The 27221-nt window shown below is 48.1% G+C and overlaps 1 protein-coding gene across 5 annotated transcripts in view; it reads left to right on the top strand.

Annotated features, from left to right (window-relative positions):
- GSG1L (GSG1 like) overlaps window positions 1-22671 on the top strand; it is a 56063-nt gene extending 33392 nt beyond the window's left edge. For 2 of the 5 annotated variants that reach the window (XM_038151390.1, XM_038151389.1), the window contains 4 exons: window positions 3231-3342; window positions 8332-8499; window positions 20723-21328; window positions 21846-22671. In XM_038151390.1, coding sequence (XP_038007318.1) covers window positions 3231-3342; window positions 8332-8499; window positions 20723-21328; window positions 21846-22272 — 1313 coding nt within the window. In that variant the 3' untranslated portion in view covers window positions 22273-22671. Of the gene's footprint in view, window positions 1-3230; window positions 3343-8331; window positions 8500-14301; window positions 14370-14926; window positions 16539-20722; window positions 21329-21841 lie in introns of those variants that run through there. The other 3 variants (XM_038151392.1, XM_038151391.1, XM_038151393.1) reach the window with 3 other exon arrangements.
- Window positions 22672-27221: the final 4550 nt, after the last annotated feature.

Raw genomic sequence — 27221 nt, 5'->3', positions numbered from 1 at the left:
AAGGAAAGGTTAGATGTAGAGCCGAGTGACAAAAACATCTGATAAGAACTGCCAAAGCATATTTTTCAGCTTTGGATATAATTTGGAACTTCAAAAAAAAAAAAAAAATAGTTCCATTTTCAAAATCAAACCATGTGGATTTTTTCAGCATTTAATCAATTACTTCCATGCTGCTCCTCTCTCCCTTCACCATTAAATGCAGTTTTAAACTTTTGTAGGAATGATGAAGTTTTCTTTCCTACACAACTTTCTATTTTTATTTTGGCCTTCCCTCTTTCTAAGTACATTGCCAAGATAGTCCAAATATAAACTTCAAAATTTTACAGGGAAGAATGATAGAGGAATTGAAACAAGGATAAAACCCCAAACCCCAATACACTGCTAGCTGTTATTTTCAGTGGCAGGGACATTAGAGGAAAGAAGAAAACTATGTTTATTTAAGCTTAGCATATTTATAATGACATAGCTTAATAGAAATTAGGTAATGAAGAGGCCTTTCCATTGGAGCATAACACTCCTCATTAAATTCATGCTTGAGTTCCCTCATAAAAGTGCAATGAGATCTCCACATTCTCATAGCTCAACATCTAAAGTTAAGGAAAAAATATCCCAACAGTATGGTCACTTATTATTGTTCCTATGAGCCACTAAAAATACCCCACAACATCACAATTTTGGTATCTCTCTTAACCTTACACAAACTAAAAAACTTACATATGCCTCTCATGTAATATTTATAATGAAATGTTTTAATTATTGTGATATATTCCACAAATAGCATTTCTAGTAAAAAATATGGGAAATGCTTTAAAATACATCGTCTTTTCCAAATTTCTTTCATCTCCAGCTTTCCAAAGCTCCCTAATTTCTCCCTTTACTGACACCTCCAAGCAGCTCTGGTCCTGCAGGGCTCAGGATCTCCAGCCAGCTATGAATGATCAGTGATTCTGCACTGCCAGCCACTCCAGCACTCCATATCACCAGGATTTTCCACCTGCAAACATCTCTTTGCCCTGGAGCCTGCATGGGCAGAGGCATTGTACCCTCCCTGCCCAGCCTCAAGCAACCAGCTGGGGGAAAAGATGATCCTGGGCATGGAGCTTTTGTTGGTCTGTGGTGCAGGCAGCTCATTTTAGCTCATTAAATGTACAGCAAAAAGGACCAGAGGGTTTCCCCACAGAGAACTTGGCAAGGCACAGCTAAAATAGACCAAACCAAAAGTGAGTGAAGCAGCACAACAAAAGATTTGCATTATTCTGCTTTAGTTTGGATGTGGCATAACAGCACCAGCCGCCCTGCCAGGTGCAGATCCAGCCCCATCCCGCCCTGCCATTAGGCAGATAAAACAAAGAACCTTTCCAGTGTTTGCTGGTGACCTCCTCCTCACCTGCAGCAGTGAGTGTCACCTCAGCCTCCCACACAGCCACAGGGCTGAAGGTGGCTCAAACCCTGAGCAAGGTTTGCGTGACAGAGCCCAGCAGCTCAGCCCTGCTGCGGCTCGTCCTGGCTGTGCCAAACCTCCCGCTGCCTCTGAGTGACTGTGACAGGTCTCAGGGCAGCCTGTAATATTTTATTAGGGTGGAAGAATTACTGACAGGACATACAGAAACACCGAACTCCAAACTTAAGATCAAAGCACAACTGTCAGCTGAAGAAAAATCCACTGATTTAAAAAGTTCAGCAAGCTCCCGGTGCATTCTGGAAATTAAATGCAACCAGGAAAAAAGCAAGGTGTGCAGCACTTTGCTGTGCTCCCATTAGGCCACCCACCCTGCCCAAATCTCATTTCTCCTGGAGTGAATTGCTCTTTCCACCTCCTATCTTTGCAGTGTGTCACTCCAACACGAGGCAGCTGAGCAAATCCCCCCAGCTCTCTGTAACACAAGGTCTTCCCTCAGCCTCTGCATTGTTGGTATCAAATCTGACATTTGTCTCGCTGAAGGTCCTGCTCAACATCCCACAATACAAACATTCCCCTGCTTCCCTCCCCCAGAACTGGCCTGAATCATCCACAGGTCTGGGGAGAGTAATGGAGTGGTTTGGGCTCTGAGAGTAAGAAGGAAAGAAGAGCCAAGAACTTGGGTGTGGCTGGGGGAGGGAAATCAGGATCTCCCATGTATGGGAAGGGCAACCATGGAAAAAATTAGATGGTCAGAGGGAGCAGAGAATGAATGGTCAAAGTGTAAGCACACAGACCTCACTGCACCCACCATGGCAGAATATTGGTATTTCTAAGTGCCTCGAGCTGCCACTGCAGCACAAGAGGCTTTTGCACATCTGTAGGTCCAAGAACTATTTGGGATGTGGTGGTGCAGCCCCACCTCCTTAGCCTGAGCCCACACTTTTCAGAGCTCATTGGGCATCATCACCCTGCACTGCCCAGGTGGCATGGCAGGAACATCCCAAATTACAGTAGCTAGAAAATTCTCCAAGCCCCAGAGCTGCTCCTGACCACCACTGCTTGAAAAGTGGGGGTTGGTTTTCCTCAAAGGGCTGTTTAAATAAAAGGTTCAGGTGTTTTTTTCTGTTTAAACTGCAGGACCACAGTGGCCAGCTGAAGGCAGAGCCACTCAGGCCACCCTGTGGTTTATTGCAGCCTTGTTCTTTAACTTCACAGGGACTGCAAGTCTGATCCCCACCCAGCTGCAGTTCTCTCAGTGAACTCTAACAGTGTCACAAAAGCATCACCAGCCCTGCCTCACCAAAAGTATCCCAATGGGGTCCTCTCCCCACACAGCATCAGGAGACCCAAACTCACTTCACTTCCAAGTGTTTTATGAGGGTTCAAATTCATAAATCTTAGCAACTGCTGGGACAGAAGATGGTTGTGTGGCACGAACACACTGAGCCTGCACTGCCTGCAGAAGCCTCTCTCCTCCTTCTCTCACCTGGGGCCTGTCTGTGATGGGCTGTGAGATCTCTGTGGGTGGCACACCCCTGGCTTGCAGCAGCAGGGTTGGTGGGGATGCTCCTTGTGCAACATTTTCTTCAACGATTTTCTTTCTTCAACTCCTCTCTTAATTGAGAATTCAGAATGATGTAAAATAATGAGCTCTCAGTCACATCTTTCCTCTGCCCATGCAGCTCCCTCCTCCACAGGAGAACAGGAGGCATAAAAGTACAACAAAGACTTTTTTTGGAGCTCTCAAAGCACTTCCAGCAGTAGCTCCCTCAAGAATGATAAAAAATACGTTGGCACAAAAATTCCTGTTCTAATCCCTGCTTCCCAGGTCTCTTGGGGATGGTGGCACACATGATGTACACTCAAGTTTTCCAAGTGACAGTCAGCCTTGGGCCAGAGGACTGGCGACCACACTCCTGGGACTATGGATGGTCCTTCTGGTAAGTGTCACCCCACGTTTGTCTCTTTCTCCCTGGAGCTGTTCCATCAGCCTGTTGGGATGCTGCACGCATCACCTCCCCTGCCAGGAGCACCCCTGTGGATCTCCAGCTGCCAAACCTGCAGGAGCACGAGCCCCCGGGGCCGGGCAGGTCCGGAGGTGTGGGGGACAGTTCTGTGCAGCAGCAGCTGTGCTATCAGCAGGTACAGAGCATTTGTAAATAAACAGCACCCACAATTACCAACACAGATTGAGCGCTCTCATTAAAGTTCAATTTAGGAACATAATTGCCATGGCATTTCTGAGACTTTGAGCTTTTTTTTTTTCCCCCCTTGGTTTTAATTAATGTCTGAGTTGAACCTTAGGGTGCAGCTTTGAACACAACTGCAGAGGAAGGTGCAGTGCTCCTGGCACGATGAGACTTCCCTGTGGATCATGGGGAGAAGGCTTGGGAAAATGGATGTGGCTTTTTTTTTTTTTTTTTTTTTTTTTTTTTTACATTTCCCATTTATCTTCTAAAATCACATAAAATTAATTTGGCCAAGACACAGCAACTGTGTTATATTGCTTGCACTTTTACAAGAAGCTTACCAAGAGCAGGAGGCTGTGGAGAATAAAAATACCTGCAAACAACATCCCCAGTCCTCCAGAGGCATCAACCTCTTTGGATGGATAGGGAAAATACTTTCTTCTTGTAATTTCTAAATATAGCACATTATTTTCTTTCCATCTCAAAACAAAGACAACAATCTTTGCTAACACCAGCAAGTAAATACTTCTTATGCACAGCACTGCAGGGAATTATTAGTCTTTCCTTCTCACCTCTTTTCACTGTGTTTCATAGGAGGAGTTACTACCATTTTAGCAACGTTACAAAATACAAATCACATTATATTTAAAATACAGCTTATTTGGTGTCTCAATAATGAATATTTATTGCATGTGATAATGGACTTATAAATACATTGCATTCACATATTTATAATATTTATATTAATATTTATAACAACTCTGTCACAATAATTGTATAATTTTCAATAGATTTAAATAATAAGGCGTATTTGTCTTCAGTAATCTATTTTGTAATTTACTGCAATACTCAGACTTCAAAATGTTGTTAAATGTCTTGCATGATAAACACTCATTAGATTATTCTCCTTCATCTTGTGCAAGCCAAGAGCCCCCATGGCTCAGAGTGGGCACCAGGGTCCCTCAGGGCATCCTGAGCTCTCCCTGGACCCACTCATCCCACCCACACTCCCTGCTGGGAGCTGTATCCCACAGAGATGGAGCGGGGAGTTGGTGTCCCAAAGAGACAGGGAGATGGTGTCCCATGGGAGATGGTGTTGGTAGCTGTGTTCCATGGGAAATGGGGTTTGGAGACGCGTCCCATGGGACATGGGGCTGGGAGCTGGTATCCCATTGAAATGGGGCGGGGAACCAATGTCCCATGACAGATGGGAATGGGAGCTGTGTCCCACAGGGTTGGAGCTGGGAGATGGTGTCCCATGGGAGATGAAGCTGGTGTTCCATGGGAGATGGAGCTGAGAGCTGGTGTCCCACAGGGGATGAAGCTGGTGTTCCATGAGAGATGGGTTTAGGAGATGTGTCCCATGGCAGATAGAGCAGGGAGCTGTGTTCCATGGGGGATGGGGTTGGGAGCTGTGTCCCATAGCAGATGGAGCTGGGAGCTGTGTTCCATGGGAGATGGAGTTGGGAGCAGTGTTCCATGGGGATGATGTCCAGACCCCAGCCCTGTCCCAGAACAGCCTCTCCCTCAGCTCTCCCTGGGCAGCCACAGCCAGGGAAGGCTCAGTGGGCTTTGGTTCAAGGACCAGGACTGCCCCTGGGTTGGGTCTCACTGTGGAGGACTCTGAGATACTCACAAGCAGGGAAATACGTGGGAGCAACATTCCCTCTGCCCGAATTCCTGGGGTGAGAGCTCAGCTTCACTCCACACAGCCACCCTGGGAGCTGAGCTCTCTCCAGCCACTGCAGCCACAAAGCTCCTTCTTGCATTTAGCAATCTCCCTCCCTCCCTCCCTTCCATGGTGCTTCCAAGGCAGCCCACTGATCCATGCAGGATGTGGGGTATGGTGCAAACACCAGCTCAGCTGGGACAGGGCTGAGCAGCAGCAGCATTTTCAGCCTGCAGTGCTGCTCAGCAGCCTGAGGACAGCCATGGGCTCCCTCATGCCCTGCTAGTGATGGGTTGCAGACCTGGAAAAGGAAGGTCTGGAGGTCAAAAGAAGCAAAACCAATGCTTCTGCCTTCCAGCTAACACTGAGCCAGCACTGTTGTACAGACCAGAGAACCTCCCCTGGCACCACCCAGACCTGAACACCTTCTTTAAGAGTTAATTACAAATGCCCACCCAGCCTGGTGGAAAACCACACATGCAGGAATTATTTTCTGCTCCACCTGGGTTCTGGTGATGCCCTGGAACATGAGCTTTGAGAAGCCCTGAGCCAGCTGTTGTCACCACCACCCTTAATTCCAGCCTGCTGTGAATGTGCCACTGCAGCCCCCAGCCAGAAAAGTGAAACAGCCCTGGCAAGCTGGGCCAGGGAACACTGTCCCCACGACCCGGAGCCAAAGGGTCTTGGGGATCCACACTGCCACCGTCCCTTTCCCAAGGGCCAGTGGGAAAACTAAGTTTTCTGTGACTCTACTTCCCCTCTATCAAAAGGGAATGATAAAAACACCCCTCCCCAAAATGAGGAAGGGCTGCCTGTGGTCTGCTCAGGTGTCTCAGGGTGGTGTCTGTTATCCTACCCCATTCCCAAGCCATTGGCAAAGGCTGGAGGTTGTTCTGGGCTCTGGCACGAGTCAGGAGTGGGCCAGGGCATTCTCCAGGCTGGGGATTTCAGTGCCCTTGAGGATCAGATGTTCGAGTTCAGAGTCTCTAAAGCAAATAAATATAAAAAGCCTGAGCTGTTTGAGCCATGGGGGAACCTGAGAGCCCAGCCCTGAGCTCAGCTGCAGGAGGGTCTATAGGTACAGTCCCAGCTCATGTGGGGCACAGCTGGCATGGAGTATTAACAACATTGCTGTTGAAGAGACCTTTACCTAAGGCAGGTGTAACTCCTAAGGTAGGAAAACCACTCTTTACAATTCAAAATAAATAGCATTTAACCAAAGTCCATAAAAACCAAAGTACATCTATCCTAATTGCCTAATTACTATGATTTCCCAATGCCAGGCACTGAGTCTTCCTTCTGTATTTCCTTCTCTGAATCTTTCAGCACTTCTGATTTCATCAGAAACATCCAAGAGAAATTCTCCCTCAAATGCCATTTCCCAGGCACCTCCCAGGCACAGTGAGCTTTTGGCTGGCTTCTTCCTGGATGCTGCCTGGGAGCCCAGCTGGAAATGTTTGCAGCTGCTGGAGCTCTTCCCCACACTCTGCATGGGAGGCAGGCTCAGGCAGGCCAGGAAGATGCTGTGCCTGGCCACTCACACCCAGCACAAGCTCCCTTCCTGCTTCTCCCCCAGCCACGGGAAACTTCAGGGAACTTTGTCACCCCAGGGTCACTACATTTCCTTCTCATTTGATTGCATCTGGCAAACAGGTTCAAAATTGACAGGGAAAGAGCTGCCTCCACACATCTCATTGCCTCAGGAATCCCTGCAGGACTTGTTATAAGCTGAATTTTGAAATCATTGAAATGAGCCATTTCTGTTTACTTGAGCCATTTTTTCCCCAGTTTTTTCAGTCCATGAATATGTGTTCTTTTTCAAGTTTTGTCTAATTTGAAATGAAAAACTGCTTCCTTGTCTGCAGGTCCTTTGCAGAATGGGAAAATAGCTCATGCTGAGAACTGTGTTGACAATGCGTATTTATAAGATAATGCTACTGGGGCTGGATACTTTCTGCAATGCATAATTCACATCAATTTGTTACAGAAAAAGTGCAAAAAAGGAACAGGTAAAGTGTGTCACCATCACAGGTGATGGAGTTAATCCAGCTTACTTAGGCAGCCACTGTGAACTCTGTGTAGCCAGAGCTGATGGGCTGAGTGTGAAGCCAAGGGCAGCTGGAAGGCAGAGAAGCTCTGCAGACAAAAGGACGACTTCAGGGCCTGTTTTTGCAGCCTCATTTCATGCTCAAAAAGCACCTCAACTCCTTGGGGCCATGAATCCCTTGCCAGCCCCATGTGAACTTGAGGTCGGGGAGAACCAGAGAAGCTGGGGGGAAGCCCTGTCCACAGGCAGGGAACAGAGCAGCTCCCAGCTGACCCCGCTTGCCAGCAGAGCCAGGACAACACTTGCTGCTGATCCAGCTTGGCCTTGGGCCAGTCTCTTATTTTCTTCCACTTCCCTTCTCCCTCTGGCTCACTGTGCTCCTGGTTGGTACTTGCAGGTGTCCTGGCCCTGGCTGGCCAAGGTTGGCTGGCACTGCCTTCACTCTGGGGGACTCAGCCAGGAAACCCCCAGGCTGGTGACTCCACAAAATGGAAGTGTTGTCTTCTGTTCTGGCCAGGCTTTCAGAGACCAGACACAAGGCAGGAAGGCCAGAAGTGTCCATGAACCAGGAAAAAAGGAAATACAGTCATCTGATGGAAGCATGAAGAGCAGATTAGAAACCATCCCTGCAGTGGCATTGTGCAGCCAGTGTCCCAGGGGTGGGAAAAATGCTCCAAAAGACTCTCTGGGCATTGCTCCCTCCAGGAGTGTCTGGAGCTTTTAGGACTTGTCTGCAAGGCTCTGAGGCATTTCAGAGGTGATTAGGAGGTGTCTGGCCATGGTGTCACTAAGTGTTCACCTTAGCACAGGGTTCTCCATGGCATGAAGGCTGTGCCCAGCCCCCAGCCCAGCCTCCTGCCTGCCTGAGCACGAGCCCCAGGTCTCTGGAGGTAAGATGAGCTTAGATGGGACGGGTTTGTCACCTCCAGCTGCTCTGCCTGCTCCCAGCCTGTGTGTGCGTGTCAGAAATGTGGCATGAGCTGCTGTGTAACCCAGCTCTGTCTGCTGCTTTCTCTCTCCACAGTCTGGCGTGGGGCTCCTTCACCTGCTGCATGGCAGCCTCCGTCACCACCCTCAACTCCTACACCAAGACTGTCATTGAGTTCAGACACAAGCGCAAAATCTTTGAGCAGGGCTTTCGAGAAGAGCAGAACTTCCTAGACCAGGAAGCCATCAAGTACTTCAGAGAAAGGTCAGTGCAGTCAGTCACTCCATCAGGGCAGGTTTCCATGGACTCTGCTGCTTTCAGAAAACCCAGGCTCTCGCCCACTCCGGCACTCGGGGGTGAAGTCTCTGAGGCACCTGGAAAAGGTGTGTGTGAAAGGCAAACTCAAAAGGTCCTCCTTGGTTTGGTTTTTCATAAGTTTGTGCTGCCCCAGTGCCCACCCTTTCTCTCTCATTAAAACCTTTACAATATGCACCCAATTCACAAAAAGCTGTGCTGCCAATGTCAGCTGATTTTCCCTCTCTAGCAAGGTAAAATTGTGGGGGTGAACCAAATGTGACATCCATCCTTTCTCAGCAAGTGCAACAGTCACCTGCCAGTTATCCCAACAGCTGCTGAGGCATTTTCCAGCCACCACCAGGCCACTTTGGAGCTGCCATCTCCCACATATGGTCCCATGCCCCCAGTCCATCCCTGGCTGCTTTGCACAGCCCATCCTCTGGAGCAAATCCACAAAAACAGCCAAACACCCACACATGCCACCCCCTCAGTGCCACCCGCTCAGTGCCACCCACCCTGCCACCAGGGCCTTAGGGGGACTGGAGTCCTGGTGGGTCCCAAGGCCCTGAGATGCTCTGTCACTCTGCTCCCCTGAGGCTGCCCCAGCAACCTCCTGCCCTCACTCTTTGGAGAGAAAGTTCAGGCTTTGTTTGAGGCTGTGGGTTGTGAAGAGCACACAGATCCCGGGCTCGCACAGCAGGGATGGGCTCCACAGGGGGATGGATCCTCACAGGATGAAGAGCTGAGAAGTACAGAAAAGCCTCACCAAAATCTATGGCCTGAAGTGATATAAAGACATTTTGGGGGCAGGAAATATAAGCAGGATGCACTGCTGTTTGTCAGACCAGTGGGACAGTTTCCCCATGGTGGAAGAGAGTGGTTGGGAAGCTCTGAGGAGGCAGAAGGTTTGGAATTTCAGCAGCAGAGTGAGGAGCTCTCCTGAGAGGACAGAACTAGAGAGCTTCCATGATTATTGCTTTTCCTTGGTTATCTCATTCATTATTCTGTTGTTGCAGTTATCCCTGTGCTAATGTCCAGGTTTTCTCTCTACCTTTCAGGCAGTCTGGAAGGAAAAGAGAAATGAGACAAACAGCCATGATTTTCCTAATTTTGCATTTGGACATGACAGTGAATTCTAAAAAATCCTCTGTGGGAGAAAAGAAAGCCCAGACACAGGCCCAGACACAGTGAAGAGGAAGGGGTCAGTGTGTGCCTCAGGGTAAATCAGCACTCAGGGAGGGAAACCAGAAGAATTTTTGAAGTGAGAATTGCAGATGGGAGCTCAGGAGAATTATAAGGAGCAGTATCTTGAATTAGACTGGAAAATGCTAAGGAAACTTGTTGAAGTAGCACTACTGGAACAGTAAATAGCAGAATATATTAATGGCCGGAGGACAGGGACCTCCTTCTCTCACATGGGCACTGAGGGTTTGCTTTGGGCTCCTCCTGCCCTCACAAGATGACACAATCCCACCCCCAACAATTCCCTCCTCGGTCACCTCCTCCCAGCCCTTCCACACACACTTGACACACTCAGCTCAAGCATGTGGTGTTCCCTAACTTCATGATTATGACTTTCTTTTTTTATATCACAATATTTTAATTGTTGTATCTGAATACATAATAGGAAGCCCAGAGACAGTGTTACCATGGGATCATTCTAGAGATTCAAAGCTGTGCAGCAATATACAATTTTTTTTTAATTTTTAAACTGATCATATTCATGCTCAGCTTCACTGCTGTGCCCTGGGGATGCTCTGACTGCAGGGGTGCAGGGGCTGCCCATTAACAGCACCCTGTTGCTGCACACCGAGGGTGCCCTCAGTCCCACACAACTTCCCTGAGCTCCCATCTGCCTTTGCACAAATAGAAAATAAAATAAATCCTCTTTCCTTCCTGTGCACATACCCAGGGATACTTCACATTCCCTCCTACTCCTCCACCTCCATGTTCCTTTTCATACCTCATGAATAAAACCCTCCAGCCTTTCTTCCTTCCAGTTGCTTTGCACGTATCTTCACCCTTTTTGCCTGTTCCTTTGCCTCAGTGCAGAGCCAGCACCCCCTGGAGCACACATCCAACCTCTGGGCTGGACACACCCTGTGCAACAGGCACTTTCCTGTACACCTCTGAAAATTTAACTTGATCATTATTCCAACAGCTCCATTTAGCACCTGGCACTCAGGGAAGGAAAGTGTCAGCCCCATTCTGCATGATAAAACTTTTTTTTGTGGGAATATTATCCAACAGGCCTCTGCTCCCAGGGAAGACATTTCCTTTATGAAAAGTACTGACAGTAAAATGCTGCTCATCTTGCACGTGTTTTCTCAACTCTCTCATTGTATTGCGCTTCATTTTAATTGCATGCAACTGCATAGCACAGCAGGAGATCTGCTGGAAATGTGGATGAAAGAGCTGAAATGGTCCCTCGGGAGCTCCCAGCTGTGCTGCTGTCCCAGGAGGTGCAGGGGATGAGCCTCATCACCCATGATTTGCTGTCTGAACCCCTCCAGCAGCTCCATCCCCTCCCTTGCACAGCAGCCTGGCCCTGCTGCTCCTTAACCTCAGCCTCCCCATCCCAGGGCAGCCTCTGCTCTGAGAACGTGGGGAAGGCCTTTAACACCACGGGAATGTTTGTGTGCAGCCCAAATTCTGCTCCACAGCCTGCTCGGAGCCCATCTCAGGCAGCACAGGGAGCTGCCCAGCCCTCAGCCAGTCACAGGAGCACATCCAAATCCTCTGCCCCCTGTACCCCGAGCACTCACTGCTCCTGCCGCTGGGAAAACACTGAAGCAGCTGCTGAAAAATCAGATTCATGGTGTTACATCCACTTCTGTTCCACTTATGTCCCATCCAGGCCTGGGATACTTCGAAAAGTCCAGACAAAACAGACTCTGTGGTTCACACTATAAAATTGAAAGACACCAGAGCTTTTCAAACATAACAGGTACAATAGCCCTCAGGGTAACTCTGAGAAAACCAGGTCAATTATACAGAATTGGAGGTGCTATTCATACTCTAAGTGTTCTCTAAAATTATCAGAATTAACTGCAAAGCCAGCTTTCAGTCTTTGTCCTTCAAGTGGTTTTCCTCCCTTTTTTTGTGTTTTCCTTTGAAATGAATGTCTGTCTATAACTTTTGCTCATCTTTTTCATTTTTTTTAGTTCATTGGGTGTCAGTTCATAACAGGTATCTCTCTTCCATCCCTCTCAGTTTCCCTTCCTGCTCTGTTTCACATGAATACTCTTGCCCCATGAGGTCATGAGCACAGTCCCTCATCTGAGGTTTACCCCAGCCAGCAGAGGAGGAGCCCTCACTGCCCTCCTGCTTCCTTCCTTCCTGCTCTGAGGATCCCTTTAGGAATTAGCTCTTATATGTTACCTGTTTATCTGTAATAAAATATTGTTTGCTGCGTTAATTTGCAAGGAGAAAAAATTAGCTCAGTGATCTTGAGATTAATTCTTGCAGGTATCTAGGCATTTTACTAGATGTCACTTTAAAATGCATCCTGGCCTTTACTGCTGGCAGTGTTGTCCTAGCAGAAAAAGGCCATTAAGAGGTAAAAAATCCAACTCTGTATCATTCAAATAACCAACATGAAATCATTGATACAGAAACAAGAAACTGTGGTTTATCTTAAAAATGTACATTTTTCAATTAGTCATTTTCAATTAATTAATCAGTAATTAATTTCTAAATCTTACAGCCTGTGCTTTATGGAATATTAAGTCAAAGATGAGCCAAGGGGACAGGGATTCTTTGTTCTGTCCCATAAAGTCTGATAATCTCTGTGACAACAGCTGCAGGGATGGTGACAGACCTTCTCCTCTTCCCCTGCCCAGCTCTTTAGGAGCTGCTGTTTGAGCAGCTTTAGCTCTGCCCTGCTGTTTTGGCAGCTTTTTCCCTATGGCTGTGTAATAATTAAGATGCATTCACAAGAATTCTGCTCGTTTAGACCAAGCAGCTCCACCAACACCATCCCCACATCCACCCAGGCTAGGGCCAGCACAGCCAGCTCACCCAGACTCAAGGTCATTCCCAAGTTTGTTCTCAGTTTCTTGCTTGCATTTTTTTTTTAATATATATATTAAAAAAACCCTTTCAGACACCCTCCCCATCAGACCCTTCCCTTCTCCCAGGATTCTGGTGGATTTTGCTTTCAGGAAAAGAATGAAAACTTTCCTCTCTGCTCCTTTGCTCTGCTGGGGGCAGGGCAGGACCTGCTGGTGGGGCAGAGGGAGCAAGGACAGGAGCAGCTCCAGAGAGGACAGGGGAATGTCCAGAGGTGGAGATACATGAGGACTGAAGCCTGAGGTGAGGGATATGGGGCCTGAAAGGGTGGAAATCAAATCCAAGTGAGATCCTTGTGGAGAGCTCATCGCGGCCTCAGGCAAGGAATGAAAAGTTTGTGATGTGAGGGAACTGGAATTACCCATGGCCCTCTTTTGTGGGGTCAAGAGCAGCTTTTGGATGTGCATCCAGGCTGGTCAGGGGTGCAGAGTCCCACTGGAGCTGAGCCCACTGCAGAGAGAGGTCAGGGGCTTTTCCCACCCTGGGACCCCAGAGATCACAGAGCCCTGGTTCAGTCTGGGATCCAGCCTGGTGCTCCCTGTGGAGCCAGTCTCACTTACCAGGGGCTGTTAAACCAACACATTTAGCCAGTAAATCTGGAAGATTCAGCCTCCCCCGGCTCACCCATCCATAGCACAGCGCTTGCAGCTGTCTATCAACACCCATTGTGCCACTGCAGCTGATTTCACAACATTTCACAACATTTTTCTTGCTGACTGGGCCCTTACTCTGATCTGCAACACCAACCTAAGCAGGCAGATGCTAGTGGTGAAATTCTGGAGTGAGCTGAGTTCAAACTGCCATTGATAGCAGTGCAGACAAAATGTCTCTGCAGGGACAGAAAATGTAGTTTTAAGTGCTAGGAGCAGTTTGAAACAGACAGCAGGACCAAAGCTATTGCAGAGTTAATAAATCAGGACTATTCCCAACACTGTGAGAACCAGAACTTTTCAAATCATCATTCACACGCCATTTTCCCCTTTTTGCACATTTCTGTAATGTATCACACTCACAGCTTGCTTCTTCTGAGTCCATTGTGCTCGTGTCAGATGTGCAGATCGTACCAATGCCTTCCAAAGACATGCCAACCTTTGGCTCTGATTTCCTGCTTGGTCACCCAGGTATCTGAACAGGGTTTCAGTTACTGGCCTGATGTACCTCCCGTCGGCAGAGTCAGTAGCTCTTCACACAGACATCAATACTGCCAATCTTCCTACTCCCCTTTCATCAGAGCACAGGGATGAGCGCAACCTCCCGCCTTGGATTTGTTCTGTACTTTATTCTGCAACACAGGAAGCTTTATCCGCAGAGCTGCTCCTTCTGGAAATCACATGGACTGGCAGTAAAATGGTGCAGCAGCAGCAGCACCATCCCCACTTCCAACACCCACATACTGTCCAATGCTGCTGAGCCCCGGGGCTTAGATCCACCCTGGAGAGGGGAAGAGTGGAGAGGTGCAGCCCTGAGCCCCTCACTTCTATTCCCCATGGCCTCTTTACATGAGCTTTCCCCAAGAGGGGCAAAGCCAGGGGAACCAAGTCCTTCCTGAGCCCATCACCCTCTCTGTGGTGGGCCTGGCTGTAGATGGAGGAGCCCAGGTACGTTGGACTCTTATTGGTTTTGTCCCTTCCATTTGTGTACATTTGGGAGCAGCCTTTCTTTCTGTTAAAGGTGCTACTTCTATATTCTCTTTTCCAGGACTGAGGAGGAGAGGGCTGAGGCTGGGGACCTGAGGTTACAGTGCCTCCATAGCTGCTCCCCAAATAGTAAGTGACCATGAATGTGTCTGGCACACAATGGCTTGTCCTGTCCCCACGCTGGCTCCCGGGGCCCAGAACCAGGTTTGGAGTAGGAAGCTTTGGGAATAGAGGTTTGTTGCTTTCCCAGACAGCCTTGCCCAAGAGATAACCAACCAGCATAAGAACAGTTCAGAATTCTCCAGCATTCAATTTAGGATGTGCATATATCCTATAATTTTGTGTTATCTCAAGAAGCTGTGACTTCATAGTAGTTTAAAAATATGCTCTAATTTACACCTGTATAACTTTCATTATCACTACCTTTTTTCATCTATCTTTATCCCCAATTCATGATGATGCATGCTATTGAATATAAAAATGATTGAAAGCAGCTTTGGTAGACAATAACGTTAGTATAATTAATGCCATTTCTTGCACTTTCTCTGGAAATTGCTGTGCTTTTATTCAGTGTTTGCAAAAGCTCTTGCTTTAAGCTATGGGAATCAGTGGTTCAATGTACAGAGCAGTGTTGGAGCATGGCTCCTGCCCTGCTCTGAATACTATACTTTTTCTTTACTCTCCAGGAAAGATGTGTGCAGTTTCATGCATCTATTTCCTTGGAAAGCAAGCAAGTGATCCTTCATTCAGCAGGAGGGAGCCTTGGGAGAGTGACTTGCTGGCTCTGCGCTATTAAAATTTGGAAACCTCATGGCATTTTGCTGCCTCTGTCTTGCTGAGATGCACATCTCAGCCACATACTCATGGAAGCTTGGTGTCTGTAACCCCCACCCCTGAGGGTCCTGCTCCCTCCCCAGACCTGCTGGAACAGCTCTCCAGTCCCATGTCACTGCAGGTGGTGTCCCCACAGGCTTGATAGTGCTGGCACTGCTCTCCAGCTCGGTTTGCCATCAGCTCACTTGGTAGCTCCTGCTCCTTGAAAATGTCATGTCAGTCATGGACCTCTCCACAGGCAGACCCATGTCCTTCATTCTCACAGGCCTGAAAATGTCTATTGGTACAAAATTGATCTGGGTCGTGTTTCCTGAGAAAGTTCCTCACCTGCCAAGCTCCTGGCAGTTTCTCTGATGTGTTTATTTTATTATTGAAGCCTGTCCAGAGGTCTTTGTTTCAAAGAACCAACAACAAGTCTTGGCAATAGGTGTTCCAAGGAATAGGCTCTGCTGGTCCTATGGCCAGTCCTATCCCAAGTATTTCCATTTTAAAGGACTCAGAGCCCACCCCATAGAGTGCTGACAGCACTGGGAAAGCAAACCCCAAACGAGAAGCCCAGAGTCAGGTTAAAGAACAGTGGCCATCCCTCAATATTCCATCAGGCTCAGCCTCACATCCGTTACCTTCTGTAATGAAATCAGATCAATATTAATGAAGTGACAGGAGGGAAGTTGTGCTCTCAGTTCACAGTTTACTAACAAATCCAATAGAAGCTGGAAAATGCTCATTATCCATGCTTATTAGGGAGGAAAACCATTAGTTACTGCTGCTTGGGATGGCACAAAGCCTCACAACGCTCAGATGAACCTCTTCTTCCTCAAGCAAGTCCACCAAGCCATAAGTGGCCTGGGCCTGACCCCAGGATCCTCCTTGATGCTGGTTCCAGGGTCCCACGCTCCCAGTCCTTGTCACATTCCCCGTTCCAGGGGCCCGTGGCCAGCAGAGGATTGAGAATGGAGAGAAAACGGCGAGAGAAGGGCTTGGCTAAAGGCAGAGCAGCCACCAAGGTCACACTGACCGCACGGGTGGTGTGGAAGAAGGGGACACATCATCTGGAACAGACCAACCCAGCAGCCACGTGCCACCAGCAGAGGAAATGCCAGCAGGTCACCGGGAGCATTCCATGGACACTTCCCACAGGGGTGGTCCCGTGCCAGTGTACACCAGGAGGCACCACCTGGAGTTATTCCTGCTGCTCTCCTCAACCAGCACCTCATTCCCTGCAGGACCTGCCGGCACACCCAGAGTGCTCTGAGGAGGTTCCAAGCTGAAGCAAACTGCAGATGAGGAGTACTGGCTCATCCTCGGGCATCATGAATCTTTCTGTCCTCCCAGCAAGACAAAACATCTGTCCTTGTTCAGAGGAAAGGACTTGGGGGAGCGTCCCTGAGGAGTGAAAGAGCAAAAGCTGTAAAGAGGAGAACAAGGCTGAGCAATTGTGGAAGACAAACACTACCTGGCCAGGTGATTTTGGAAGAGAGAATGTTAAAGGTTTTTGAGCAGCCCAACAGCACTGTGGGAGCACAGGTAGCACAAAGGGCCTTATGCCAGAGCAGGATATCAGGTTCCTCTGTTGGCAAGACTGAACTCTCCGTTTTGAGAAGTGGCCTTAAATTATAAATTCCATCAGAAGCTTGAATCCAGAGTAGACTCAATCAGGACAATGCAGTTATTCAGTCTTGATAATTCTATATTAAACCATTTAATGTCCATAACTGAACTATAATTTTCTTTTAATAGGGTTAAAAAGAAAATTATTTTATTTCCTTTAAACCCCTTTAGCAGGGTTTAAACTTACCTGAGCTGAGAACAGCACCAGGGAGCTCTAACTATAACTTGGCATCCTCTGCTCTCCCCAAGCTGCCTTCCTGGGCAAACATATGGCACTGGCCCCTATACATCTGATACCCCCGGACATACCAAATTTAGCATTTCCAGACACTTTTAAAGTCTATTTGCTGTCATTTTTGACCTTGGAGGTCTCAACTTTTTCTTTCAGAAGTGCATGGCTGGGAGATCTCAATGCTCCAGCTGTGTATAGCCACTGTACAAAAACATAGAAGGAGAAGTTTCACATCAGGATATTTTTGTTGTTGTTGCAGAGTCATTTATTAGCAAGAAATGCTCACTATTATTAGGCTCCAGCCAGCAGTGGTCCCTGATTTCAGACATCTGTATGGCCATGCCGCTTCCACCCTTCCCTCCAGAGCTGTCCCACCATGAGGCATTAACATGAGGAGCCTGGACCCCACGGGGCAGGTGGGAGAGGTGCAGATGGTGAATGTCAAATGGGCAAGAGAGAGCCAGGAGAAATATCACAAAGGACAAGGAGGGACAGGTGTGGTGGCAGAGCCAAAGAAGAGATAAGTAGCCCAGAAGAGGAAGAGCTGAGCAGGAAACAGCAAATTCTTACTGTCTGTGGCTGAAAGGCTTGGTGTTATTTGAGGCAGATAAACCCAGAGTTCAGGACACCAGCTTCTCTTGTAGAAAACGGAGAGATTATTCAAAATTAATTCAGTGTTAAAGAAATAATATGTCACTGTTTTGGCAGCGTGGGCATTTCAGAAGGGTCACCTGACAAAGAGGAGGCCTTGAAAAAAACAGTTTTATTCTCATGTCATCACCCTGTAGGCATTTCCCCTGGGTCCGTCCTACAGCTCTTTTACCATCCTCCCACCCCGGCTGTCTACAGTGAGATTTATGCAACCAATCCCTCAGTGCTTCACTCTAAAGCATAGTGTATTTTTTTTTTCTATTCAGACAAGTTCATCAGAAGAACTCTAGGTTTAAAACACGGTGGAAACGATTCATTTAAAAAAAAAAAAAAACCAAAGAATATCCATGGTTGGTTTTTTCCCCTCAGTCATGAGTGCCATGGAAGCGGAGTGGTGCTGGATGTGCAGGCAACTTTCAAATGTCTCCAAAAAAGTCTGTAGCACCAGCTCAGCTGGAGAGGGCAAGGCACAGACGGCAGCCAAGGTCACTGTGACAACGGGGAACATGCTTTATATGCTGAGCAGCACAGGCTGGAAGGCGGCAGACAACAAGGGCTTGACGCATTTGAAGCGTCGCTCAAAGTTGAGCCAAGGTTTCTCCTTGTGGAGGTACCTGACAGCTGCAATCAGCTGCCTATTTCATGTCAGCATTGATTCCAACTCCAGGTCTTGCGATTCTTCCTGTAATTTATTCAGTTCATAGTGATTCACCACATAAAAAAAAAAAACGGGTGGGGAAAAATCCCCTCTGCTAAAGCACCATGGTTACGGGTCGAAGATCCAGCCTCGCTGCGCTGACGGCAGTGGGAATCTCGCTCCTGTCTTCAGGCAAAGCCTTGCCCACTAGGAAATTCCAAAGCTAAAGGTCTCAGTTCTGTCTTCATTTACCTCTGCTAACATCCAGACTGACATTTTGCTTTAACATTGCTTCTTGAGCTACCAGTTTTTCTGCTTCCGAGATAAGGAGGATGATAAAAGTAAATGCAGTCCTGTGTGGAGCATGGCAGCTCGTGAAAACTATGGGGTGGAAAAGGGAAGCAAAATAAGCTGACAGTTCATAATACATTTTTTGTTTCCTCCAGTGCACAGGTGAATTGAAAGGTTTCTTATATAAATTTCAGTGGGATTAGTTATGAAACGTGCTTTCTGTCACTCTTTTAAATTGCATCTTTCAATAAATGCTTCATCTCCTACAGCTAATCCTGGATTTATGCAAAAAACTCCCCAAACCACCCCCCTCAAAAGCCAACCCTGTCCCACACTGCCAAACATGTGAAATGAAGTCTTTCAGACTGTACGTGCACCCAAATAGCCTTTCACTAACTGTGCACATCCTATTCCCCCCTAGAATGGAGGTAGGGATTGTTCTCAGTTCAGATAGTTTTACATGCTGAGATATTTTAGGATAAATAAGTGTCATTTTAATGGCCAAAATGCATTTTTGTTTTAATTGCCTTAAAGTGGGGCTGTCTCTTGTCTCCCACAGTCCAAAGCCTGAGCTACTGACCCTGACATGCAAGGAAGGGCAGCAATCCCTCTGAGCCAAGTAACTCTGGTTTTCCTGTAGAAACCTTTTTATTCATCAGGGGCTCTCCTGCAGCAGGCACCATAAAGTCAGTGGGAACAGAGACAGCCCAGAGGTTCCAGTGGAAGAGAAGGATGGTGAGGTGGGACTCAGAGGGGAGAAAAGTGAGAGGAGAAAGGGGAATGGGGGGAAGAATAAATTATTTTCACAGTTAGGCAGAACCACAGAATAGCAGAGTGTGGACAGGGACCCTGGATGGCTCTGGTCCAGTCCTGTGCTCCCAGAGTGTCCAGCCTGGATCAGGCTGCTTCATTCCTTGCCCAGTTAGATTTGAACATGTCCAAGGATGGTGATCCCAGTACCTCTCCTGGCCTCTACCCCACTGTTTGGACACTCTCAGGGTGAAAAAGCTTTTCCTCATGCCCAGTTGGCAATTCTGGCCTTCCAGTCCTGTTCAGCCAGGTTAAGAAGGCAAGGCACTCCCAGGTGCTCCCTGAGACATGTGTGTGCTTGTTTTCTCTCCTGCCCTTTACATAACCCATTTTATGATTCCTTTAAGGCACTGCTTTTTATGCTTTTAAGGCTCTGTAACTATCTGCATTTCCAATTATAAAACCTTTAAATTTGATTTAGACCTGATAATTAAGCTGTGATTTAGCAAATTAACCCTATTGAAGCCCAGAGGTGTGAGACATGCTCTTTAGAACCTTAAATGTTTGGTGTTTAATTGCATCCAACACTGAGAAAAGTGCAGAGAGGAGGAGAAGTGACTGTGTAGCTAATTCAGGCCACTGGTGCTGACAGAACAGGACCTCATGCACAGATCTCACACATCCCATCCAGACCAGGATTTGCTGCTGTCCTTCCACCACAAGGATTTACCAGATGCACAAAAAGACTCAGTTGGTCCCTGGCATCACTACAAAAGCTTGTCATGTCCTTGGGCTGTTAGAAATCCTGCACCATGATCTGCACAGAGGTTGTCTTTGTGTTCCCCTTCAAGGTCAAGGCATTTCTAGCTGCATTCCCTACCTGTCAGGACAGTTCCAGGCCACAGGGGTGGAACATCTTCCTCTCTTGCCATCTGTATTGACAAACTAAGAAAAATTTAGCCATCTTCTAATTCCCTGGGTTCCAGGCAGTGCTCCCAGGAGACTGAAGCATGAGGGCCCACGGAAGGAAGGCAGGTCTTCACACTGGGCAGGATGGGCAGGGAGAGGTGCTGTGGCCACCTGCAGCCAGGTTTCTGTGTTCTCACAGCCATTAAGCCAGTTGCTTTCGTCCCTTCCTGTCCTTCCCCAGCACCAAACCCTTGGTTCTTGCAGAGCTGTGTGACTTTTGGGAAGGAGAACGTGGATGTCCCAGTGGCTCCCACACTGAGGACAGCTGACACGTGCTCAGTTGGCAGCAGGGAGGAGCTGGTCCTGAATTCATGTGCCTCATTCTCAAATGCTTTGCTCCTGGTCATGAGAAGCAGAGGGTTTTATACAGACACGAGAGGCAAATCAGCCTGTGGGGAAATGCAGTTGTGGGAAACAGGCTTAAAATTGTCCCAAAATAGGCCTAAAATTTTCTTATAAGCCTTTAGCCCAGTCCAGAGGAAAAAGTGTGTGTTTGTCTTTCTTTAGGGCTTCACAACACCCAGCTCTAAGTGTCACTAGCCCGCAGAGGAACAGGAGTGACCATAATGCTCAGAAAATCCCCCCATTCGCTACGTCAAGCTCTTCCAGCGACACATCAAGCAGCTCTTCACTTTCATCAGAACCAACCAGCCAGATCTCCATGGTTCAGGATCAAACCCTGCTGGACATCACCTCCATCACTAGATTGGCCCCAGGGGAATCACCAAACCCTCAACCACTTGAGCAAAGAGATACAAATTTAGCAATATCGTGTTCCAGCCCACTCGGAGCAAGGACTATTCCAGCATCTTGCCCAGCCAGCCTCAGGCTCAGTCTAACACCCAGCTCACCCAAGCCACAGCAATACTCTGACTGCTCTCCAGTCAGCCCAGGGATCAATGCAGCTTCCTTCTCCACCTTCTGTCCTCACTCAGCACAAAACGTACGAGCTCCAGCTTCAGATCACACACTGACCCCAACCGGGACAAGCACAAGGCCTCCAGCAACAGCGACTCCTGAAGAGAGTTCCCAGGCTCCTGGCTATTCTAAAACTGAATTAAAGAATACAGGAAAGGGGTTTGAATCAGATCTGGAAGATCCTGATCATGAGAGGTATGTATCCAGAGCACACAGGTGTCTAAGTCCTCAAACGGCCCATGTTGATACAGAATCAGTAAGAGCCCCCCCATGAAAAAAGTTAAATATCTTTTATGATTCAGACGTTCCCAGTGTTTGTTTTCCAGTGCCCACCCTGTGCTTCCACTAAACCCTGATACCCAGGAAGCAAAATACCCTATTTCCATACACCCATTTAGCTCTCCAGACCTCATGACGGACCTGGGCCAGGTCGTCACCCTCAGCTCCTCCAGCAGGGCACAGTTTTCACGTGCCTCCTTTCCTTCCAAATGAGGCAGCACAACTTTCCCTTTGTAGCAGCAGAGAGAAGCTCTGCTGTCCCCTGGAGCCTGACAGAGCAGAGCAGAGCAGAGCAAGGGATGGTGCTCAGTGACACGGCCGGGATGTCCCCCCCAAACCTCCACTGTCTGCTCCAACCCCAGGCAGCTGGGCTCATCCCACTCCTCCGAGCCTCTGAACTCCACCCTGTCTCTGCCACTTCTTTCCTTGGCAGGAGATTTGTAACCACACAGGAATTCCAAGCCATGGAGAAAGAGCTAGAGGATGTAAAGGAAGACCTGAAATGCCTGAAGTGGAAGGTGAGACACATAGGTGAGACGGTGCAGCCCCTGGCCGAGGACAGCAAGAGGTACAACGGCTACACCCTGATGGAGCTCAAGGCCATGGTGCAGTTTGAGGATGACCCTTACAAGGCTGCCCACAAGATCCTCACTGCCCTCTTCAGCGATGTCTACTGGCCACAGCACCCAGCCACCGAGCAGGCCTGCAACTCCCGCTCCCTGCCCAAGCCCAAAATAGACCCAGAGCTGTACACGGTCTACTGTCACATCCTGAAAAGCATATTCCCTGGAATTAGCAGCCAGACACTGAGGGAAGAGACACAACACGTGCAGAAAGGCACGCAGAGCACAGTGCAGTAACACCAGAGCCCACAGGTGCTGTGCAGAGTGCCAGGTCTGCGGTGACTTCAGAGGACTGGACTGTGCTAGGTCCCATCAGTCCCCTTTAGGTATGGATTGTCTGTGAAGGTGTTGGTGAGCTCTGAGCCCTCATGCCACTTGCCCAGTGACACAGAGTGGGATGGCATCCTGCACTCTTCCCACAGTTTAGAAAACAATTGCTCCTTTGGTGTCTCTTTCAATCTATGGACGTTTCCTTGTTTCCAGCAACTACAAATGCTGACAAAAGAATCCCACAAAGGCGTTGTACGTCCAAGCAAGGGCCTTCTCCCAGCCCCAAACAGACCAACCAACCAGCATCTGGGTAGTTTCTATTTTCTAGAGTGTATCATTCATTAAATGACATTACTTGTTAGAAAATTGTGCCTGTTCTTTTTTATTTATTTGTCTAAAAGTGCTTCGCACATCAAATCAATCAGCATCATAACCTGAACACACACTGGAATGAGACCTGGGAATTTCAAACCTTCCCCTACACAGCTGAATCCTTGGTTTCAGGGGCACAGAGCCAGAGCACAGTGGTGAGCAGCTGTGGTGAGCCCAACCAGGTCATGGGGCCAGGGTACAAAGATCTGCCTTGTGCTCCTAAATCACCAACCCAGCCATGAGACAGGGGAAGAAGGTCTGTGACCTCCAGCCCTCCCAGTCTGTGGTGACTGGGCTGAGACCAGCTCAGATGTGTTAACCCAGCTGAAAGGTTGTGGCCCCCTGCAAGGGTCCCTCAAGGTGAGCATTGGCATGGAGCCTGCCCCAAGGGAAGGAGCCTGCTGGTGACGCAGGACACGCAGGAAAATGGTCCTGGAGCTCCTTCCTCCCCATCTGGGAACCAGCAGCGTGCCATGGATGAACAGTTTGTCCCCCAGGTTCTGCCCACAGGCCTGGCCTTGCATCCTGTTCTGTAAAGGTGAGGGTGGAGGGCTGGAGGGATGTCCTTGTGCCATGTTGCTCAGTGGCAGTGGCAGCCACACTCCCCTGCCCCACTGGTTCACCCAGTCCCTCTCAGAGTCAGTGACACTTCTTGGGAAGAGTCATTTCCCTGGTCTCAGTGTGACAAACACATCAAACCCCAGAACACATCCATCCTGCTGCTCCTGCCAGGCCCTGAGGAGGGCAAGAGGTAACCTGAGAGTTCAGCCCCCCTTCCCCTCTGCTGGGCTATAATCCACTCCTAAAGCTTATTCCAAAAATAACAGGGAGGAAAAAAAACAATTACAAAAGCACTGAAAGCAGATCATTCCCAGTGCCACCACAGATCCAGACACCCTGGGTGATGGGAGGGAGCCTCAGCCACACTCTGGACCTGCTGGGCACATCTCCCTGGGGACACTGACTTTAGTGGCAGAGCTCCCACCTCCCTTTCAGCAGGATGGTCTCTGCTGCACTCACAAACATTGGTTGCATGGGTTGAAGCTCCCTGTTGTTAGCAATTTATTTCACTTCCAAGCTGCTGTGCAGACACAGACATGGCACTGCCCACACAGCCTCTGTGCCACACTGCAGCCAAGAGCCACAGCTGGCACCTCCAGGTACCTCCAGGCAAAGCAGGGTTGTGCAGTGTGTGCCCTTGGGACAGTGACAGCACCCAAAGGGACTGGGAAAAGCCCGCTCCCTCACAGGTGGGCACGGGGCTGTGCAGGATGATGGGAGTCACTGCAGACATTCTGGAGTCACTGGAGTCACTGGAGATGTTCTGAGTGTCCTCTCAGAGCAAATCCCCCAGGGTGGACCATTGCAAATCCAATGGAAGGCTCTGTGCACTGTGGAAGGGTGTCTGAGTCTCACACAAACAACCCCTGCATCCTGTTCTGCTTTCATGGCTCTTTCTTGTAGGAAAACCTGTCCCTTTGGATGACATGGGAGGGACTATGCTGATCCTCCTCCCACAGAACACACAGGCACTGCTCCACACTCATTTTTCTGGGGCAGACCAGCTCCCCAGCTCTCTCTGAGGTCTCTCTTTGGAGCTTTCCATAACCTCCAGGAACACTGACAAAAACACATTTAGCAATATCAATCTTTATATGTTGCATTGCCTGCCCTCCCTGCCTGTAAAATCTTAATACATTTGTTCCTGTGAGAACAGGCTCTGTGGTTTCTCATGCTCATGAGATCAGACAATATGCTCAGATTTTCTCTTTTAGTCTCATTCTCCTCATGCCTCAGATCCAGCACAAGCCCATGAATTATTTTTATTAACTTTACATCAGCAGGGCTGGTTCTGTCAAATAGTGTCAGTTCTGGGTCCCTTTCAGGTTTCAGTGTCACCTTCTGCAGGGTCAGTTGTACTGTGAATCACCTCCACCCACTCTGGAGATGTGCATCAGGCCTTTACCCTGATAGTCTTAGCTTTTAGCTGTTCCAGGGGAATTTCCAGGTTATTTGCATCCAGCTGGAGCTGGCCCCTCTTGTCAGAGCTTCTATACAACATTATTATTATTATTATTATTATTATTATTATTATTATTATTATTATTATTATTATTATGCATCTGCACCTTCTGAACCCTACAGTCTGTCCCAGAGCCTTGCCAGTCACAGCAGCCCAAGTGCTCAGGGGAAGGGGAAGAAAGCAGCAGGACAAACCCACTCCACCTGTCCTTCACAGACTCCTCAATTCTTCCTTTCCCTCTGCTGCATTTGGACTTTGCAGGCAGCTCTTCTCTGTGAAGATGTCTCAGTCTTCAATTACTGCATTATCTTTGTGACCATTTCCTTGTACTTGAGGCACCTTCCCTGATTTCTGTACAGGTAAAAAAATCCATTGATTTTCTACTCATTTTCCTCTTGTTGATGTGCATTACCAAGTCCTTCCATCCTTGCACAAGTCTCAGCTTTCCTTGCTGCTTTGCTGGGGAGAGAAGCACAGCTGTCTGCCCACAATCCCAGAGAGTTTTTCTGTGTCCAGTCTATTTTTTCTGCACTCACCCACTCCTAACACAACAGGAGGGCGAGGGCTGGCCACCCACACCTGCAGGAAGAGTCCTTCTCCCTGCAGAGCACAGAACTGAGTCAGCACAACAAACTAAGACAGCAGTGTCTTAAATATACAGGCCTGGAAGCAATTTTTTTGGCGTTGATTTTTAACATCCTGTGCTTGCCAGAATGTGCCCTGTTACAAGCTTGCTCTGTCTTTAGGCTCTAGGTCTTGCTGCCTGGTATTCAGACAGAAAAGCAATTACACAGCCCCATTATTGTGACACTTAAAGAGATTCAGCCATTGTTCTTCTTGGACAATTCACACTGATTCCAACCCCTCCTGCCTGGCCCCTTAGCATAAATAAGCCTTCTCTCCAAAATGTTATCACCTCCACTTGTATGGAGCCAGGCAGGGCAGGCAATCAGACACACAGTGGAAAATTAGCCTTTAAATCCATGTTGCATTCTGTCTACTCTTCATTAAACCATTTCTTTTTCCTTGAACACATATTCTCGAGCTCAAAGACCCAATACCAGACCAAATTACTTTCTTTCCTTTTCTCTCTTAACTACAGGCATTACATTTGCTATTTTCCAGCCGTGCCCAGGTCCAGAGTCATTAGTATCACACTCATTCAAGGGCCACGCTGGCTGCTGGGCACTCATCCTGCCTGTGTCCTGAGGGCCTCAGAGGCTGGCACAGGCTGCCTCCCCCGTGTCATCTCCCAGAGCAGATGTCTGGTCAGAAGTGTGAGGACAACCATATTTTTTTCCAGCCTCAGGCAATCTGTAGTTTGCACTGATTGATTGCATTAAATAAGCAACCTATTAATATGCCCCCTGCTGTGGCTCGATGGGCTGCAGTTGGCAGAACAGATTCTTCAGCAGATAAGCTGTGTTAAACAGAGGGTCCTGATGCATACTGCTCGTGGAATCACAGAATAATTTCAGCTGGAAAGAGCCTCTGGAGGTCAGCTTGTTCAACCCCTCTGATCAGACAGCATTCCAGTAAAAAAAAAAACTGAATAATAAACTCTGTGCGGCAAAAACAAAACCATTGCAATTAAAACAAACTTCTAACAACAACAACAACAACAACAACAACAACATATTTAAAGAATAAAAGAACTTAATTTACATGTGCATCAGCGGATAAAGAAGATAAATGGCAAACTTTTTGTAGCACTGGATTGCAGGGCTCTTTGCTGTGGTTAGATCTACATGCATCACCAATTCATTTGTCAGCCTTCTCATTAATATCTCTAATGCATAATTGCAGTCAAAGTCACTCATTGAACCATGCATTTTATGACCTCAAGGGTTACCCCTTCATACTGTTAATAATAATAGCCCTGCATAATGCAAATGCTTTATGCAAAACAAGTCCACCAGCTCTTCTGCTTTATGGCTTAAAATACAGCACAGCAAGTTTTAGGCAACTGTCTGCATCTTTATATCAATTACAGGCATCATCTGTCCTGAATTGTGAGTCACAAGGGTTTGGGCAGTGCCATTAATTACCAGTAATGCCTTCTCCATTAGTCCTCCCTGAATGTCTGCTCCACATGATGTGTTCTCTATACATTTATACAGCCACTGCCCCTGGCACACTCCATTTCAACCTGGCTTCAGTAATTTTCACAATAAACCTACAATCTTTGTTTTGCAAGGTGAAAGTGCCTCCCGAGACCCTTTTCCCTGTCTCCTATCCATGCCTTTCTGTAAGTGGCTCCTTTTCCACTCCGAGCTGGAGCCCTCCCCCACAGACCTCTCCCCTCCTTGGAGTCTGACAGGGAAACAAGTGCCCTATAAATCATCCCTGGACACTAATTCCCAGCCCACAGGCAGGTGACAACAGTGCAGATGTCCTGAGGGCTTTGCTGCTGCTCCCCTGGGAACATGAGTGACACTGGGACATCCCAAAGGGCTCACACACGAGGACAGAACACTGATCCTCCCAGCCCTGCCCTGAGAAATGCAGACTGTAGCTTCTT

Source organism: Motacilla alba, chromosome 14 (genome assembly GCF_015832195.1).
Source record: "Motacilla alba alba isolate MOTALB_02 chromosome 14, Motacilla_alba_V1.0_pri, whole genome shotgun sequence".
Classification (NCBI taxonomy): domain Eukaryota; kingdom Metazoa; phylum Chordata; class Aves; order Passeriformes; family Motacillidae; genus Motacilla; species Motacilla alba.
Note: the sequence above shows the minus strand (reverse complement) of the source record. Positions and strands in the feature narration are given on the sequence as shown.